General features: G+C 38.4%; 1 protein-coding gene and 1 long non-coding RNA gene across 4 annotated transcripts in view; both read left to right on the plus strand.

Moving 5' to 3' along the window:
• The window catches only part of LOC307029174, a 690427-nt gene that overhangs the window by 401755 nt on the left and 270861 nt on the right, over positions 1-17811 (plus strand). The window lies entirely within an intron of this gene.
• On the plus strand, positions 13953-17664 carry LOC307029092 (zinc finger MYM-type protein 1-like). 2 transcript variants are annotated; one of them, XM_079664698.1, is made up of 2 exons: positions 13953-16239; positions 16941-17664. In XM_079664698.1, the coding sequence occupies exon 1, from the start codon at positions 14682-14684 to the stop codon at positions 16221-16223; it is 1542 nt and encodes a 513-aa protein (XP_079520824.1). In that variant the 5' UTR covers positions 13953-14681; the 3' UTR covers positions 16224-16239; positions 16941-17664. The 2 variants fall into 2 exon arrangements, 1 of the variants encoding a protein (XP_079520824.1); XR_013805223.1 differs by lacking the exon at positions 13953-16239 and adding an exon at positions 16266-16712.

Raw genomic sequence — 17811 nt, forward strand, 5'->3', positions numbered from 1 at the left:
CTTAGTTTAAGTTATCTCAGTGGGTCTCAAACGGTTCGGTCACCATTTATGTAAACACATATTTCCATTTGAGAGGGTAGTGATTAGTAAAATATGCATGAATAATACAAACAAAATGTTAACTAGGTGAAAAAAGGTAAGATAAACTTGTTGAGAGCTAAAACTAGTCTTTGCTGTTGCCTCAAAGAGGAGCAGGGGGGAGAGGAGGGAGACAGGAGAGGCCGATTCAGGAGCCCAGACACACTCACAACTATAAATGAACCAAAAACAAATAAATAAACAAGTTTCAATGTTTTTTCATATTGGATATTGTATGTTATTGGTTATGGCGATGTACCTATGATTTTATGATTATTTAAATGTATACATTTTTGTTTCATATGGGTGTAGTCTCTTTATTTCCCCCTCAAAATGCACCAGATTGATGCATTTAAGTCCAACATTTAAAAAAAAATCTTACCGGGGGGGCATGCCCCCGGACCCCCCTATAGGATTTGAGGCCCAGCCCCACTGTTCCCAAATAGATTTGCAATTTTCTTTAAATAGTAACCCATCTCCATATGTTTCTTTTTGGGTAGTAGATTTAAACTAGAGGGCTATCACTTTGTGCAGCAACGCTATTGACAAATAAATCCAGCAAAATGACACAAAAAACTGGTAGTGGCCTCAGGGACGAGGAGTCATTTAACCAGCCAGTAGGAGTCAAGCTTTACTTTCTTTTATATCCATAAAGAAAAAATTAATCTGTTTACAGTTGTTTCATTATGTATGTTGAGAGGTATCCATATATCTCTTCATTTTGCTCTCAAAGTGCACCAGATTGATGCATCTAACTTCAATATTTAAAAAAAAAAATTCCCGGGGGAGCATGCCCACGGACCCCCCTAGACTAGAGGGTGTCAGGTCCACTCCCCACTTATAAAAATAGCACTTTACCACTGCACCCCCTCTAATCTCGGATGCACCCTGAGTCATTTTGTTTAAGTACAGTGAGCCTTTCTAAAATATACAGTAAAGAGACAAACCCACCAGCATTATAGGATATACTATGACTTTTTGCCAAATACTTGTTGCTGATTTAGAGTACTGGCACCTTTTTTATTCCAATTCAAGCACTGATCGCAAGGGCACCCTCGACAAAATTATAACAAGGTTTATCTATTGGATTTCGTTATATTGCAGATAATAAGCTTTGTAGCCAACATAGATTGATGATACTTACATTTTTGGTTCAGCTGGGTTTTTGCAGAGTCAAGGCAATCAACAGAAGTAAAAAGTTCTTGTGAGGCTATAACTACCTACATTACAGATGCATGGCTGCGAATCACCACCGCTAAGCTAAAGAAGGCTAATGTCCTGTGTGAGGACCTTTAGACGTTTATTTTGGAACCTGTTAGCAACCTCTGTTTTTAAATTCAACAGTGGGGTATTTCCTGACGTATTATGTGTATCGTAGAACATAACATGAACAGCTCTTCAGCTTGTGTTAACCACAGATCTTATTTCAGGCTTCTAACAACAAAGACGTTCAAAAATCTGCTGACTTCAAGATCAGGGAACAGGATGAAGTAAAATGCTAACTAATTTCCGGGTATTAGGACTCATTCCTGCAACAATCTCAACCTGCTCTCAAAAGTCACTGCTTGGCAGTAGCTTAATCTTTAGGGACTTGGTTTGGGAACCAAAGGGTTGCCGGTTCGAATCACAATTTGAAAAAATACGTATTGTTCACTGGAAGCCAGAGCATTGTCCATTAGTGCATGTCTACATAGGTCCTATGTGGGTATTTTGAGCCTATGTAATTGTAAATAACACCAAAGTGAATAATTCAAATTCACCTCTGGGATTCATTCAATTGGTATTAATAAAGAAATGGAGAATATATTCACAATTATCCCCCTTAACCTGTTTAGCCCGAGAGCCTGTTTTTTTTCTTCACGAAACTGTGTCTCAGGGCTTCTTAACATTTAAAAACCTATGAATTTGTCATACCCATTTAACGGGAAGAAACTCAGCTAACTGACAATACGAACCATTTTTATCGAAACAAAACACAAGTCTCACAAGAAGCGTCTAAATGAGCCATGAGCGAAAAAATGCGAACACACTTAGCACAGAGCTCTAGGTATAAATACCCTTATTAAATATGCAAAAACAAGATATCGATTAGCAAGCTGAGATTGCACATATTCTAGGGGTATAAGTATCATCATTGAGCGATCTGAACTCACGACAGGGGAGGCGAAAACAGACATCACAACACGGAGCTTTACGGAGCAAAAATGGGACATTGTCTTACCTATGCTGTTGTTTTGATCAAAAGTTGTGTTCAATGGCATTAAAACGATAAAAACGCTGCTGAAGGTCAATAACGGAGTTTTCATACATAGTTGCTACCAGAGTGTATGACAGCTTCCGGTTTAGGGGATTCTGGCTACGCAACACTCATTCACCAATGGTAATGTTTAGATGGATTTTAGGAACTTCCCCTCGATTCTATCGGCTCTAACGGTTAAAAAGAGGTGTAAATCATAAAAATCGACCGATGGGGGCCATAGATATGGAAAATGCACCCAAATGACCCCAGGAGTGTTTTTTTTGCTAAACCTCTCTAAAAAGGTAAAATGTCACTTGTTTTGCATCAATCTTGATACAGGGTACTTATGTTATGGTTTGGATTCCTAAAGCTTTTAGTCTAATCTAATCTAATCGAATTAGTCCATCATTTAAGGGTGGTTTTCACTATAAGTCATGTTTTTTTCTTTTTGGACGGACACTATCATTTACATTTTTTTACTATGTTCAATCTGAATTTACTTCAAAACATTCTATATTAATTCTGACTCATCTACATCCAACTCACCGGTGTATCATTCCTTTGAAAAAAAAGATTATTAATTTACCCCTTTTAGAAGTGAAGATATAGTGATTTGTTCGGGGAATGTCATTTTCGAGCCTGAGACCTGAAAAATAGGCTCAGGGCTTAACAGGTTGAAGTATATTGGTCAATATATAAAAACGGTAACACTTTATATTAAGGTACAGAAATGAACCATCAACGAGTTGTTAATTAACATGCATATTACACTGAACAAAAATATAAACGCAGCACTCATGAATGAACTCAAAGATCTAAAACATTTTCTACATACACAAAATAACAATTTCTCTCAAATATTGTTCACAAATCTGAAAAAAAAATCTGTGATAGTGAGCACTTCTCCTTTGCCGAGATAATCAATCCCACCTCACAGGTGTGGCATATCAAGATGCTGATTAGACAGCATGATTATTGCACAGGTGTGCCTTAGGCTGGCCACAATAAAAGGCCACTCTGGAACGTGCATTTTTGCTTTATTGGAGGGGTATGGGGGGGTCCGAAAACCAGTCAGTATCTGGTGTGAGGGTTAGGATTAGGGTTAGGGTTTTAGTAGCATTAATATATATTTATATATATATATATATATATATATATATATAGAGTGCAGGGGCGGCGCCAGGGGGTTGCTGGCAGTTGCTATAGCAACTCCAGGAATTGGCCTAGCAACGGCTTAGCAACCCCATTGTTTTGTAATGAAAAAAATGTATCTATATATATTTACACATTCTCGCGAGATCTTTCTGGGGTCTTTGTAAGTTAAAGCGCAAATTCTCAGTATGTGAAGTGAACACACAGATCGAAAATGGAAAAATGTCTAACAAGCCAGCGAAAACGACCGCGATCTCAAACGGAGCCGGTCCACCCGGACAACCCTACTGTCCACAAGGATCCCGATGTTACTATTACTAATGATAACCAGGAGGATTGGGACCACGAAGAACAGGTGCCCCCGGCCCACTGCGGTCAAGTGAGCCTACGCTACGTTTCTGTTGGTCAAGTGAGCCGTCCCAAAATTGAAAGTTCGCCCGTATTACGAGTTTTACGGTAAACGTCCTCAGCTAGTCTTTGCTGGTGTGTAGCAACATCCTGTTTTCAGAATAAAACGAGATATTGTAACGATCCCAGAAAATTTCGGAGACAGGGATGTATTCCTCAGTTAGGCGTCTTCCCGTCCTTGTTTATTAAAGAACACACACATCAACAGGGACACATGTGTCTCTCTCTTATGGACGTCCATGAACTAGCAAGCAGCAGACTGCGGTTACATAACTTCCGGTCTTAGACCGGAAGTCACCCTCCAGACTGCAGTCAGGCTGCAATAAATTAAAATAGAGCTGTCAGTATGATCAAATCCTAATTTTGAATCATTAGTTTACATGATCTTTGAAACATTGAGCTAAAAAACAAATATTTCTTCATTCTCAAATTATAAATCAGATTGTCTTGTAATCTAGGAGAAACACTGCTCAAATAGGACATTTTGGATAGCTTTTATTATGAAATTAAACATCAGATTAACATGAAATTTCATGAGTAGCTCACTGAGGTGGTCTACTATCACACTGAATCGAAGAACTTCTGTGGAAGCAAAGATTTGTGGAAATATTGAAATTTGAAATCAGGAGCAACACTGTTCAAATTCCACATTTTACATAGCTTTTATTCTGAAATTCCACATCAGATTGTTATGAAATTTTATGAGCAGCTATCTGAGGTGGTCTACTATCACACTGAATCGAGGAACTTCTGTGGAAGCAAAGATTTTAGGAAATATTGAAATTTGAAATCAGGAGGAACACTGTTCAAATTCCACATTTTACATAGCTTTTATTCTGAAATTCCACATCAGATTGTTATGAAATTTTATGAGCAGCTATCTGAGGTGGTCTACTATCACACTGAATTGAAGAACTTCTGTGGAAGCAAAGATTTTAGGAAATATTGAAATTTGAAATCAGGAGCAACACTGTTCAAATTCCACATTTTACATAGCTTTTATTCTGAAATTCCACATCAGATTGTTATGAAATTTCATGAGTAGCTATCTGAGGTGGTCTACTATCACACTGAATCGAAGAACTTCTGTGGAAGCAAAGATTTTAGGAAATATTGCAATTTGAAATCAGGAGCAACACTGTTCAAATTCCACATTTTACATAGCTTTTATTCTGAAATTCCACATCAGATTGTTATGAAATTTTATGAGCAGCTATCTGAGGTGGTCTACTATCACACTGAATCGAAGAACTTCTGTGGAAGCAAAGAGTTTTAGGAAATATTGAAATTTGAAATCAGGAGCAACACTGTTCAAATTCCACATTTTGGATTGGTTTTATTCTGAAATTCCACATCAGATTGTTATGAAATTTCATGAGTAGCTATCTGAGGTGGTCTACTATCACACTGAATCGAAGAACTTCTGTGGAAGCAAAGATTTTAGGAAATATTGCAATTTGAAATCAGGAGCAACACTGTTCAAATTCCACTTTTTGGATTGGTTTTATTCTGAAATTCCACATCAGATTGTTATGAAATTTTATGAGCAGCTATCTGAGGTGGTCTACTATCACACTGAATCGAAGAACTTCTGTGGAAGCAAAGAGTTTTAGGAAATATTGAAATTTGAAATCAGGAGCAACACTGTTCAAATTCCACATTTTGGATTGGTTTTATTCTGAAATTCCACATCAGATTGTTATGAAATTTCATGAGTAGCTATCTGAGGTGGTCTACTATCACACTGAATCGAAGAACTTCTGTGGAAGCAAAGATTTTAGGAAATATTGAAATTTGAAATCAGGAGCAACACTGTTCAAATTCCACATTTTACATAGCTTTTATTCTGAAATTCCACATCAGATTGTTATGAAATTTTATGAGCAGCTATCTGAGGTGGTCTACTATCACACTGAATCGAGGAACTTCTGTGGAAGCAAAGATTTTAGGAAATATTGAAATTTGAAATCAGGAGGAACACTGTTCAAATTCCACATTTTACATAGCTTTTATTCTGAAATTCCACATCAGATTGTTATGAAATTTTATGAGCAGCTATCTGAGGTGGTCTACTATCACACTGAATTGAAGAACTTCTGTGGAAGCAAAGATTTTAGGAAATATTGAAATTTGAAATCAGGAGCAACACTGTTCAAATTCCACATTTTACATAGCTTTTATTCTGAAATTCCACATCAGATTGTTATGAAATTTCATGAGTAGCTATCTGAGGTGGTCTACTATCACACTGAATCGAAGAACTTCTGTGGAAGCAAAGATTTTAGGAAATATTGCAATTTGAAATCAGGAGCAACACTGTTCAAATTCCACTTTTTGGATTGGTTTTATTCTGAAATTCCACATCAGATTGTTATGAAATTTTATGAGCAGCTATCTGAGGTGGTCTACTATCACACTGAATCGAAGAACTTCTGTGGAAGCAAAGAGTTTTAGGAAATATTGAAATTTGAAATTAGGAGCAACACTGTTCAAATTCCACATTTTGGATTGGTTTTATTCTGAAATTCCACATCAGATTGTTATGAAATTTCATGAGTAGCTATCTGAGGTGGTCTACTATCACACTGAATCGAAGAACTTCTGTGGAAGCAAAGATTTTAGGAAATATTGAAATTTGAAATCAGGAGCAACACTGTTCAAATTCCACATTTTACATAGCTTTTATTCTGAAATTCCACATCAGATTGTTATGAAATTTTATGAGCAGCTATCTGAGGTGGTCTACTATCACACTGAATCGAGGAACTTCTGTGGAAGCAAAGATTTTAGGAAATATTGAAATTTGAAATCAGGAGGAACACTGTTCAAATTCCACATTTTACATAGCTTTTATTCTGAAATTCCACATCAGATTGTTATGAAATTTTATGAGCAGCTATCTGAGGTGGTCTACTATCACACTGAATTGAAGAACTTCTGTGGAAGCAAAGATTTGAGGAAATATTGAAATTTGAAATCAGGAGCAACACTGTTCAAATTCCACATTTTACATAGCTTTTATTCTGAAATTCCACATCAGATTGTTATGAAATTTCATGAGTAGCTATCTGAGGTGGTCTACTATCACACTGAATCGAAGAACTTCTGTGGAAGCAAAGATTTTAGGAAATATTGCAATTTGAAATCAGGAGCAACACTGTTCAAATTCCACTTTTTGGATTGGTTTTATTCTGAAATTCCACATCAGATTGTTATGAAATTTTATGAGCAGCTATCTGAGGTGGTCTACTATCACACTGAATCGAAGAACTTCTGTGGAAGCAAAGAGTTTTAGGAAATATTGAAATTTGAAATCAGGAGCAACACTGTTCAAATTCCACATTTTGGATTGGTTTTATTCTGAAATTCCACATCAGATTGTTATGAAATTTCATGAGTAGCTATCTGAGGTGGTCTACTATCACACTGAATCAAAGAACTTCTGTGGAAGCAAAGATTTTAGGAAATATTGAAATTTGAAATCAGGAGCAACACTGTTCAAATTCCACATTTTACATAGCTTTTATTCTGAAATTCCACATCAGATTGTTATGAAATTTTATGAGCAGCTATCTGAGGTGGTCTACTATCACACTGAATCGAGGAACTTCTGTGGAAGCAAAGATTTTAGGAAATATTGAAATTTGAAATCAGGAGGAACACTGTTCAAATTCCACATTTTACATAGCTTTTATTCTGAAATTCCACATCAGATTGTTATGAAATTGTATGAGCAGCTATCTGAGGTGGTCTACTATCACACTGAATTGAAGAACTTCTGTGGAAGCAAAGAATTTAGGAAATATTGAAATTTGAAATCAGGAGCAACACGGTTCAAATTCCACATTTTACATAGCTTTTATTCTGAAATTCCACATCAGATTGTTATGAAATTTCATGAGTAGCTATCTGAGTTGGTCTACTATCACACTGAATCAAAGAACTTCTGTGGAAGCAAAGATTTTAGGAAATATTGCAATTTGAAATCAGGAGCAACACTGTTTAAATTCCACTTTTTGGATTGGTTTTATTCTGAAATTCCACATCAGATTGTTATGAAATTTTATGAGCAGCTATCTGAGGTGGTCTACTATCACACTGAATCGAAGAACTTCTGTGGAAGCAAAGATTTTTAGGAAATATTGAAATTTGAAATCAGGAGCAACACTGTTCAAATTCCACATTTTGGATTGGTTTTATTCTGAAATTCCACATCAGATTGACATGAAATTTCATGAGTAGCTATCTGAGGTGGTCTACTATCACACTGAATCGAAGAACTTCTGTGGAAGCAAAGATTTTAGGAAATATTGAAATTTGAAATCAGGAGCAACACTGTTCAAATTCCACATTTTACATAGCTTTTATTCTGAAATTCCACATCAGATTGTTATGAAATTTTATGAGCAGCTATCTGAGGTGGTCTACTATCACACTGAATCGAGGAACTTCTGTGGAAGCAAAGATTTTAGGAAATATTGAAATTTGAAATCAGGAGGAACACTGTTCAAATTCCACATTTTACATAGCTTTTATTCTGAAATTCCACATCAGATTGTTATGAAATTTTATGAGCAGCTATCTGAGGTGGTCTACTATCACACTGAATTGAAGAACTTCTGTGGAAGCAAAGATTTTAGGAAATATTGAAATTTGAAATCAGGAGCAACACTGTTCAAATTCCACATTTTACATAGCTTTTATTCTGAAATTCCACATCAGATTGTTATGAAATTTCATGAGTAGCTATCTGAGGTGGTCTACTATCACACTGAATTGAAGAACTTCTGTGGAAGCAAAGATTTTAGGAAATATTGAAATTTGAAATCAGGAGCAACACTGTTCAAATTCCACTTTTTGGATTGGTTTTATTCTGAAATTCCACATCAGATTGTTATGAAATTTCATGAGTAGCTATCTGAAGTGGTCTACTATCACACTGAATCGAAGAACTTCTGTGGAAGCAAAGATTTTAGGAAATATTGAAATTTGAAATCAGGAGCAACACTGTTCAAATTCCACATTTTGGATTGGTTTTATTCTGAAATTCCACATCAGATTGTTATGAAATTTATAATAATGTAATATATAATAGATAGATAGATAGTCTTTGTTGCTCATCTATTTAATAAGCTATTCTGATATCTTATTTCTTAGGCTGTAAAGGATCTTTTGCATCCCCCAGTCCTCCTTTGAATGTTCTATTTGTAACAGAGCCAGCCACACCTTAGGCCCTTTAAGGCCTAGTTAACACATTTAGTTTTTCATTAATGCTATTTCCAATATTCAACTACAACTTATCAGACTTGCAGTTATGAGACTCCTGCCTCATTGTCATAGTTTGGGGGGATCTTTTTGTGGTTTCCGCTTTCTAATCTGCTTTCAAAACCATCTCATCATAATCATAATGGTCAGTTAGTTAAGGAAGAGGCCTTCAACCCTAGGAACACAGTTCACACAGTTAAACATGGTGGTGGGAGCATCAAGCTATGGGGCTGTTTAGCAGCCTCAGGCACAGGGAGCCTTGTTCGGGTGCAGGGAATCATGAAAAAAGAATATTATGTTGACATTTTGAGGGATAATATGCAGAAATCTGCTCGTAGTCTGTCCTTAGGTTGTCGCTCGGTCTTCCAACAAGACAATGACCCGAAGCATACATCAAAATTGGTCCAACAGTTCCTGAAGGATACCAAAACCAAGGTCCTGGAGTGGCCCGCACAGAGCCCAGACCTCAATCCTATTGAGAATCTTTGGAGGGTGCTGAAAGTGAACGTCCATGCTCGGAAACCACGCAATTAGGACCAGCTGGAACAATTTGCAAAGGAAGAATGGGCCAAAATCCCTCAGGTGACCTGTGCCAACCTAGTGAAGAACTATTTTAAGAGGTTGTTTTCAGTTGTGGCTCAGAAAGGGTACACCATTGACAATTAATGGCCAGGGGGCTAATAATTTTGGATTTCTCATTTCTGCCCTTTTTTTGTTTAAACTGATTGTATCAATAAAGTATTCTAATCAAAACTGTCAAATTATGTCTTTAGAGTCCATTTGTTTTCACATTAACAAATATGTGTTGTTAATGGCCATTTCCATGGAGAAATCAAACGTTTTGTCTAATTTCATAAGGGGGGGCTAATAATTTTGGTCACAACTGTAAATGCATATATCTCTCTCGCTCTCTCGCTCTCTCGCTCTCTCTCTCTCTCACACACACACACATATGCGCACGCACGCACGCACACAAACCTGTAAAGCAAAATACCTACTACAGCACTAGTAAATTTAAATATAAAAGAGAGGTCAAAAGGTTAGACCAATCGAAGTCAAAGGATCAAAGAGGGTCATCAGTTCAAAGACTCAAAATTGCACTCAACTACAATATTTTTTTCCCTTTGTGCCAAAGTACATATATACAGGTGCATGTAGCTTGCTTTGCTTCTCATTGCTTCAGCAAAAATTAAAAGACTTTTCTGCAAAGGAGGATCTGTCCTACAGTCCTCTGAGGATGAGGAGGACATGTCCAGCTGGAATGACACAGGTATTGAGGAGACAGGTGTTTTCTCCCATTGATCCCCCCCCCGCCTCCCCACACACACACACACACACACACACGCACACGCACACACACCTGTATGACCAAGTACACTCTACAGTACTTGTACATTTAAAAAATAGTGACAGTTACATTGATTTAGACTGTTAGGCTTTCAATACGCCTGAGTGGATGATTATCAATCATCTTGTTGACAAGCTAAATGTGTTTTGATTGCAAGTCTGTTGTAACTGAACTGTGTTATGTGTACATAAGTAAATAATAACATAAATGTATTTCATCTCAGTGTTTGATATGGACAATGACTGTGCGATGTGCGCTGCCCCAAAGCCCCCTGGATCTGGACCTCCGAATACCCTTTGGGTGAGTTTTCCTTTTAAATCAATGACTGCAGGATTTTTCGTTGTTGTTGTTCTTCAATTCTAATATAGACTGGTATAAACTAAATTAAAATATATTGAAGGTGTTAAAACCTAATTGAACCACGATCTTCATCTCCCCCCCGCCCCACGCTCTTTATTTCAATCAAATTACGGTACTTTTATGTAATCATATATGTTCAAGACACATCCAAGAAGCAATGTATGACTGATAAATCATTGACTTTGCTTATTTTATTTTACAGATACAGTGTGATACATGTGAGCGATGGTATCATGAAGAATGTCTGGCGACCGACGAAGACACACTTAAAAAAGTAAGGGCAGGCCATTGGGAATGTGTCCTTTGCATTTAAATTGAAAAACAGCTGCAAACAACACTTGACTCTCACTTTCACCGACACACTGAAGCTCACTTACTGTATGTGTACACAAAATATGGAATTTGAACAGTGTTCCTCCTGATTGGAAATTGTAATTTTTCCTAAAATGTCTGCTTCAACAGTACTTCTGCTATTCTGTGTGATAGTAGACCACCTCAGATAGCTACTCATGAAATTTCATAACAATCTGATGTGGAATTTCAGAATAAAACCAATCCAAAATGTGGAATTTGAACAGTGTTGCTCCTGATTTCAAATTGCAACGTTTCCTAAAATCTTTGCTTCCACAGAAGTTCTTCGATTCAGTGTGATAGTAGACCACCTCAGATAGCTGCTCATAAAATTTCATAACAATCTGATGTGGAATTTCATAATAAAAGCTATGTAAAATGTGGAATTTGAACAGTGTTGCTCCTGATTTCAAATTTAAATATTTCCTAAAATCTTTGCTTCCACAGAAGTTCTTCGATTCAGTGTGATAGTAGACCACCTCAGATAGCTGCTCATAAAATTTCATAACAATCTGATGTGGAATTTCAGAATAAAAGCTATGTAAAATGTGGAATTTGAACAGTGTTGCTCCTGATTTCAAATTTCAATATTTCCTCAAATCTTTGCTTCCACAGAAGTTCTTTGATTCAGTGTGATAGTAGACCACCTCAGATAGCTGCTCATAAAATTTCATAACAATCTGATGTGGAATTTCAGAATAAAAGCTATGTAAAATGTGGAATTTGAACAGTGTTGCTCCTGATTTCAAATTTAAATATTTCCTAAAATCTTTGCTTCCACAGAAGTTCTTCGATTCAGTGTGATAGTAGACCACCTCAGATAGCTGCTCATACAATTTCATAACAATCTGATGTGGAATTTCAGAATAAAAGCTATGTAAAATGTGGAATTTGAACAGTGTTGCTCCTGATTTCAAATTTCAATATTTCCTCAAATCTTTGATTCCACAGAAGTTCTTCGATTCAGTGTGATAGTAGACCACCTCAGATAGCTGCTCATAAAATTTCATAACAATCTGATGTGGAATTTCAGAATAAAACCAATCGAAAAAGTGGAATTTGAACAGTGTTGCTCCTGATTTCAAATTTCAATATTTCCTCAAATCTTTGCTTCCACAGAAGTTCTTAAATTCAGTGTGATAGTAGACCACCTCAGATAGCTGCTCATAAAATTTCATAACAATCTGATGTGGAATTTCAGAATAAAACCAATCCAAAAAGTGGAATTTGAACAGTGTTCCTCCTGATTTCAAATTGCAATATTTCCTAAAATCTTTGCTTCCACAGAAGTTCTTCGATTCAGTGTGATAGTAGACCACCTCAGATAGCTGCTCATAAAATTTCATAACAATCTGATGTGGAATTTCAGAATAAAAGCTATGTAAAAAGTGGAATTCTAACAGTGTTCATCCTGATTTCAAATTTCAATATTTCCTAAAATCTTTGCTTCCACAGAAGTTCTTCGATTCAGTGTGATAGTAGACCACCTCAGATAGCTACTCATGAAATTTCATAACAATCTGATGTGGAATTTCAGAATAAAACCAATCCAAAAAGTGAAATTTGAACAGTGCTCCTCCTGATTTCAAATTGCAATATTTCCACAAATCTTTGCTTCCACAGAAGTTCTTCAATTCAGTGTGATAGTAGACCACCTCAGATAGCTGCTTATAAAAATTCATGTTAATCTGATGTGGAATTTCCGAATAAAACCAATCCAAAAAGTGGAATTTGAACAGTGTTGCTCCTGATTTCAAATTGCAATATATCCAAAAATCTTTGCTTCCACAGAAGTTCTTCAATTCAGTGTGATAGTAGACCACCTCAGATAGCTGCTCATAAAATTTCATAACAATCTGATCTGGAATTTCAGAATAAAAGCTATGTAAAATGTGGAATTTGAACAGTGTTCCTCCTGATTTCAAATTGCAATATTTCCACAAATCTTTGCTTCCACAGAAGTTATTCGATTCAGTGTGATAGTAGACCACCTCAGATAGCTACTCATGAAATTTCATGTCAATCTGATTTGGAATTTCAGAATAAAAGCTATGTAAAAAGTGGAATTTGAACAGTGTTCATCCTGATTTCAAATTGCAATTTTTCCTAAAATCTTTGCTTCCACAGAACTTCTTCTATTCAGTGTTATAGTAGACCACCTCAGTGAGCTACTCATGAAATTTCATGTTAATCTGATGTTTAATTTCATAATAAAAGCTATCCAAAATGTCCTATTTGAGCAGTGTTTCGCCTAGATTACAAGACAATCTGATTTATAATATGAGAAAGAAATATTTGTTTTTTAGCTCAATGTTCAAAGATCATGTAAACTAATGTCTCAAAATTAGGATTTGATCATACTGACAGTTCTATTTTAATTTATTGCAGCGGACTTCCGGTCTAAGACCGGAAGTTATGTAACCGCAGTCTGCTGCTTGCTAGTTCATGGACGTCCATAAGAGAGAGACACATGTGTCCCTGTTGATGTGTGTTGTCTTTAATAAACAATGGCGGGAAGACGCCTAACTGAGGAATACATCTGTCTCCGAAATTTCCTGGGATCATTACAATATATATACCGTAAAAAAAAAACTCGTCTTATTCTGAAAACCGGAAGATGTTACACGCCAGTAAAGACTCGCCGACTTCATTTTTACCGTAAAACTCGTAATACGGGCGAACTTTCAATTTTGGGACGGCTCACTTGACCAAGAGAAACGGAGCGTAGGCTCACTTGACCGCAGTCCCCGGCCCCGCCAACTGACCCACTGCCCCCGCAGCAGCAGGAACAGCTAGCTGCTACGGCGAGCTGCAGTGGAACCAGTGCTCCCCGACCCCTCCACAACGTAATTGACATCAGCCAGTCAGCCTCTGATGGACCAAGACGTCCCATGCTTAGAAAATACCCGACCAAGAAGTACGGACTGCAAATGCGGTCATTCAATCGCCGATGGTACGAGCAATAGGCCTACACTTGGCTCAAGTACTCAGTGACTATGGACGGTGTATTTTGTTTTGCCTGCAGGCATTTTGCTCACGAAGGACGCCGGTTCCATAAAGAAACCGCCTTTACCCGTGACGGATTTAGCACCTGGGTTAAAAATACGCAGTCATTCCTTACACATGATGTGAGCAGTGGACATAAATGTGCCATGGATGCATGGTCTGAATTTAAAGTAAGGAAAGAGAGTGGCTCAAAAATCAGCAACGCACTCAGCGAGGGACATTCAAAAACTGTATGTGAAAACAGGGAATATATGCGGGCAGTTGTGGAAGTATTGCGTTACACTGCGTGTCAAACCATTGCACTACGGGGGCATAGGGAGAGTGAAGCAGCCAACAGGGGGAACTTCATCGAACTTTTAGACCTGATTGGCAAGTTTGACAAAACTGTGGAGAAAAAAGAAATCTGACAATCCAAGAAATGCAAAGTACACACACCACGACATACAAGATGAGCTAATTGAGCTGATATCAAATATGGTCAGGGATCAAATCAGTGGGGAAGTACAGGAAGCTGGAGTGTTTGCACTGATGGTGGATGAGAGCAAAGACGTGAGTAAAAAGGAGCAGGTGTCTGTGGCAGTGCGGTATATACATGACGATGGCATAAAGGAGGAGTTCCTTCACTTCACCCCAGCTGATGGACTAAACGCAGATTCACTTTTGACAACGATCAAACAGACGCTCAGTAAATGCAACATTGATCACAACATGTGCATTGGGCAATGCTACGACTGTGCCGCTGTCATGTCGGGGTTTAATAACGGTGTGCAGGAGAGATTTCGGAAGGAGGTGCCACAGGCCCTTTATGTACATTGCCATGCCCACCGGCTAAATTTAGTTTTAGTTGACTGTGTCAAGAATGTTATACCAGCAGGGGATTTTTTTGAAGTTTTGCAGATGCTGTATAATTTATTTTCTGGCTCTGTTGTGCACAACATTTTCCATACAAAACAAAAGGAACTTGAACCAAAAGAAAAGCCAGTTGAACTAAAAAAGCTGTCAGACACTAGATGGGCTTGTCAGTATTCAGCACTGTGGGCCATTCAGAAAGCCCTGCCAGCTATCTGTGCCACACTCGATGAGGTCATCAAGCAGTCAAACGCTCGCAGGAAGACAGAAGCCAGAGCAGTGAAGGCACTGATAGACGGTCAGTTTGCTGTGCAACTCGCTCTATTTGAGGAAATGTTTCGAGCCACCAAATTCTTGTCCGACCATTTACAGTCCCCAGATCTGCAACTGGCCTCTGCTACGGATCTTGTTGAGTCGGTAATTACATCCCTCTCCGAAAAGAGAAATGAAAAATCATGGGAGGACATTTTGGACAAAGCACACACCCTCTCCACCAAGACTGGCATCCCCGTCAAGTTGAGACAAGAGCGACGTCAGACTCAGCCTGCATGCCACCTACAGGAGTTTGTAGTTGATGATCCAACAGGAAAACTTCCACCTCTCACCTCCTCTGATGACATCCGCAAGCACTGCTACTACCCTGTCATTGATAGACTTGTCAATGAAATGAAAAGGCGGTTTTCGTCTGAATCTTGTGGCTTGCTGCAGGGCACGTCTGCCTTAAATCCAACTCACAAGTCATTCCTTGAGCTGGAGCACCTATCACCCATGGCCCAGTATTATGGGGTAAAAACGGACAACCTGTCTGCAGAACTGCACCAAGTTCGAAGGCTCCTTGACCGAAAAAAGCAGCAGCAGCAGGGACAAACTGTGAAAACCACGCACGAATTTCTCTCCCTTCTCCGGCCATACAAGGACGCATTTATTGATTTGCACAGACTTTTGTGTATATCGGTCACACTGCCTGTCACGTCTGCAAACTGCGAACGCAGCTTTTCTTGTTTACGGTGTGTGAAAAACTACATGAGGAGCAACAGCGGGGACTTGAGGAATAGCAATTTGGCTTTGCTGTCCATCAATGCAGAACGAGCAAGAGCCCTGGATGTGCAGGAGGTAATAGACGCGTTTGCTTTGAACCACAACAACAGACGCATTTTCCTGCTTTAACAGATGTGACCCATTGGTGAGTGGCTCTGCCCCCCTCCGTGTGTGTGTGTGTGTGTGTGTGTGTGTGTGTGTGTGTGTGTGTGTGTGTGTGTGTGTGTGTGTGTGTGTGTGTGTGTGTGTGTGTGTGTGTGTGTGTGTGTGTGTGTGTGTGTGTGTGTGTGTGTGTGTGTGTGTGTGTGTGTGTGTGTGTGTGTGTGTGTGTTATCAGATGTGCAAAGTTTAGTACATTTATTACATTGTAAAGTTAAGTTATATAGGCAATGTTGTTTGTGGGAGTTACACCTTCGAGGTGTGTGTGTGCGTTTTCCGGTGTGTGCAGGCAGGGAGTACGAGACGCTAGGAGTTGTGTTCGAGTGTGGGGAAAAGTGTTATACTATTGATTGATTCTGTAAATAAAGAGAACGTTTTCGACATTGAAGGCTAGAGTGATCTGTGATCTTGAATAGCGGTGAACGCTACAATATGAACAGGCTCGTGCTTGGCCCACTGGTATTGTTTGTTTATTTATTTTGAAAATTAACTAGCAACGCCGTGCTGTCATATATCAACTGCTAAGCTACTGCAGCAAAAAAATCCTGACGCCGCTCATGATAGAGTGTGTGTATACTGTTATTTCACACATGCTAAATGGAGGAATTATTTCTGATTTGAGTTACATTTTTGAAAGAATAAGCCAGTGAAGTAATCGATTTGTTTTTTCCACATTTGTTTTCACAGTGATGAAGACCAGTAACAAATGGGTTCTGGATCCCAGCCATCAACATCTGCCTCATCCGAGCTACGACGTGCATCAGATCAGCATACAGTTGCCCCAGAGCCATCAACATCCAAGCTACGCCGCCGGACGTCTGCACCAGTACTAACTCAGCCTCCCTCTGCATCCTCTGATTCAGTGGACAGACTGTCAGGAGGAAAGGGAAACGGGCTGGTGTGTGGCAGACTAAGATTGTTACCGTTCCTGACGCTGTGGTGGACTACAACAGACGCATGGGCGGCGTAGATGTGTCCGATGCTTTGGTTGGGTACTACAGCGTTCACCACAAAACCATGAAACGGTACAAGACCTTTTTTTTTTACCATTTTCTGGACATTACAGTGGTGAACAGCTTCCTTCTCTACAAGGAGCTGCAGAAGATGACGGGTTAAGTCCACCACCACCACTCCCCCCATCATCACTCGTATGCATTCCCAAGTATTATGGGGAAGATGCCACCGTGCTCAGGAGGTGCTCTGGTGCTGGCAACAAAACGGTGAAGACCTATTTTCTGCACTAAGTGCCTGGGGCCTCAATTCAAAAACACTAAACACATTCAGGTTGTGTACATTTTTTCTTTTTTGCCAGTGTTTACAAAAAAAATGCTTGTGGTGTTATTTCAGTTTTAGTGTAGTTTTGTAGTGTGTTATTTTTTAAATAAATCTGCTACTGTTGAAGACAAATGTATCCTATGTTTCCTAATTTGTATTGTGTAAGTAAAGCTTCCTAGAAGTGTTAGTCGTGTTAGTGTTAGTAAAGGAAATGTAATTTAAAAGAATGTTTTTTATAAAAACACTTGTATTTGGATGGAATGATTACCTATAGTGATAATAA

This window comes from Notothenia rossii (genome assembly GCF_949606895.1).
Source record: "Notothenia rossii genome assembly, chromosome: 2".
NCBI lineage: Eukaryota > Metazoa > Chordata > Actinopteri > Perciformes > Nototheniidae > Notothenia > Notothenia rossii.

Coding starts and splice junctions, on each gene's coding strand:
- LOC307029092 (XM_079664698.1), top strand. CDS start 14,682: ATGGTCAGGGATCAAATCAGTGGGGAAGTACAGGAAGCTGGAGTGTTT.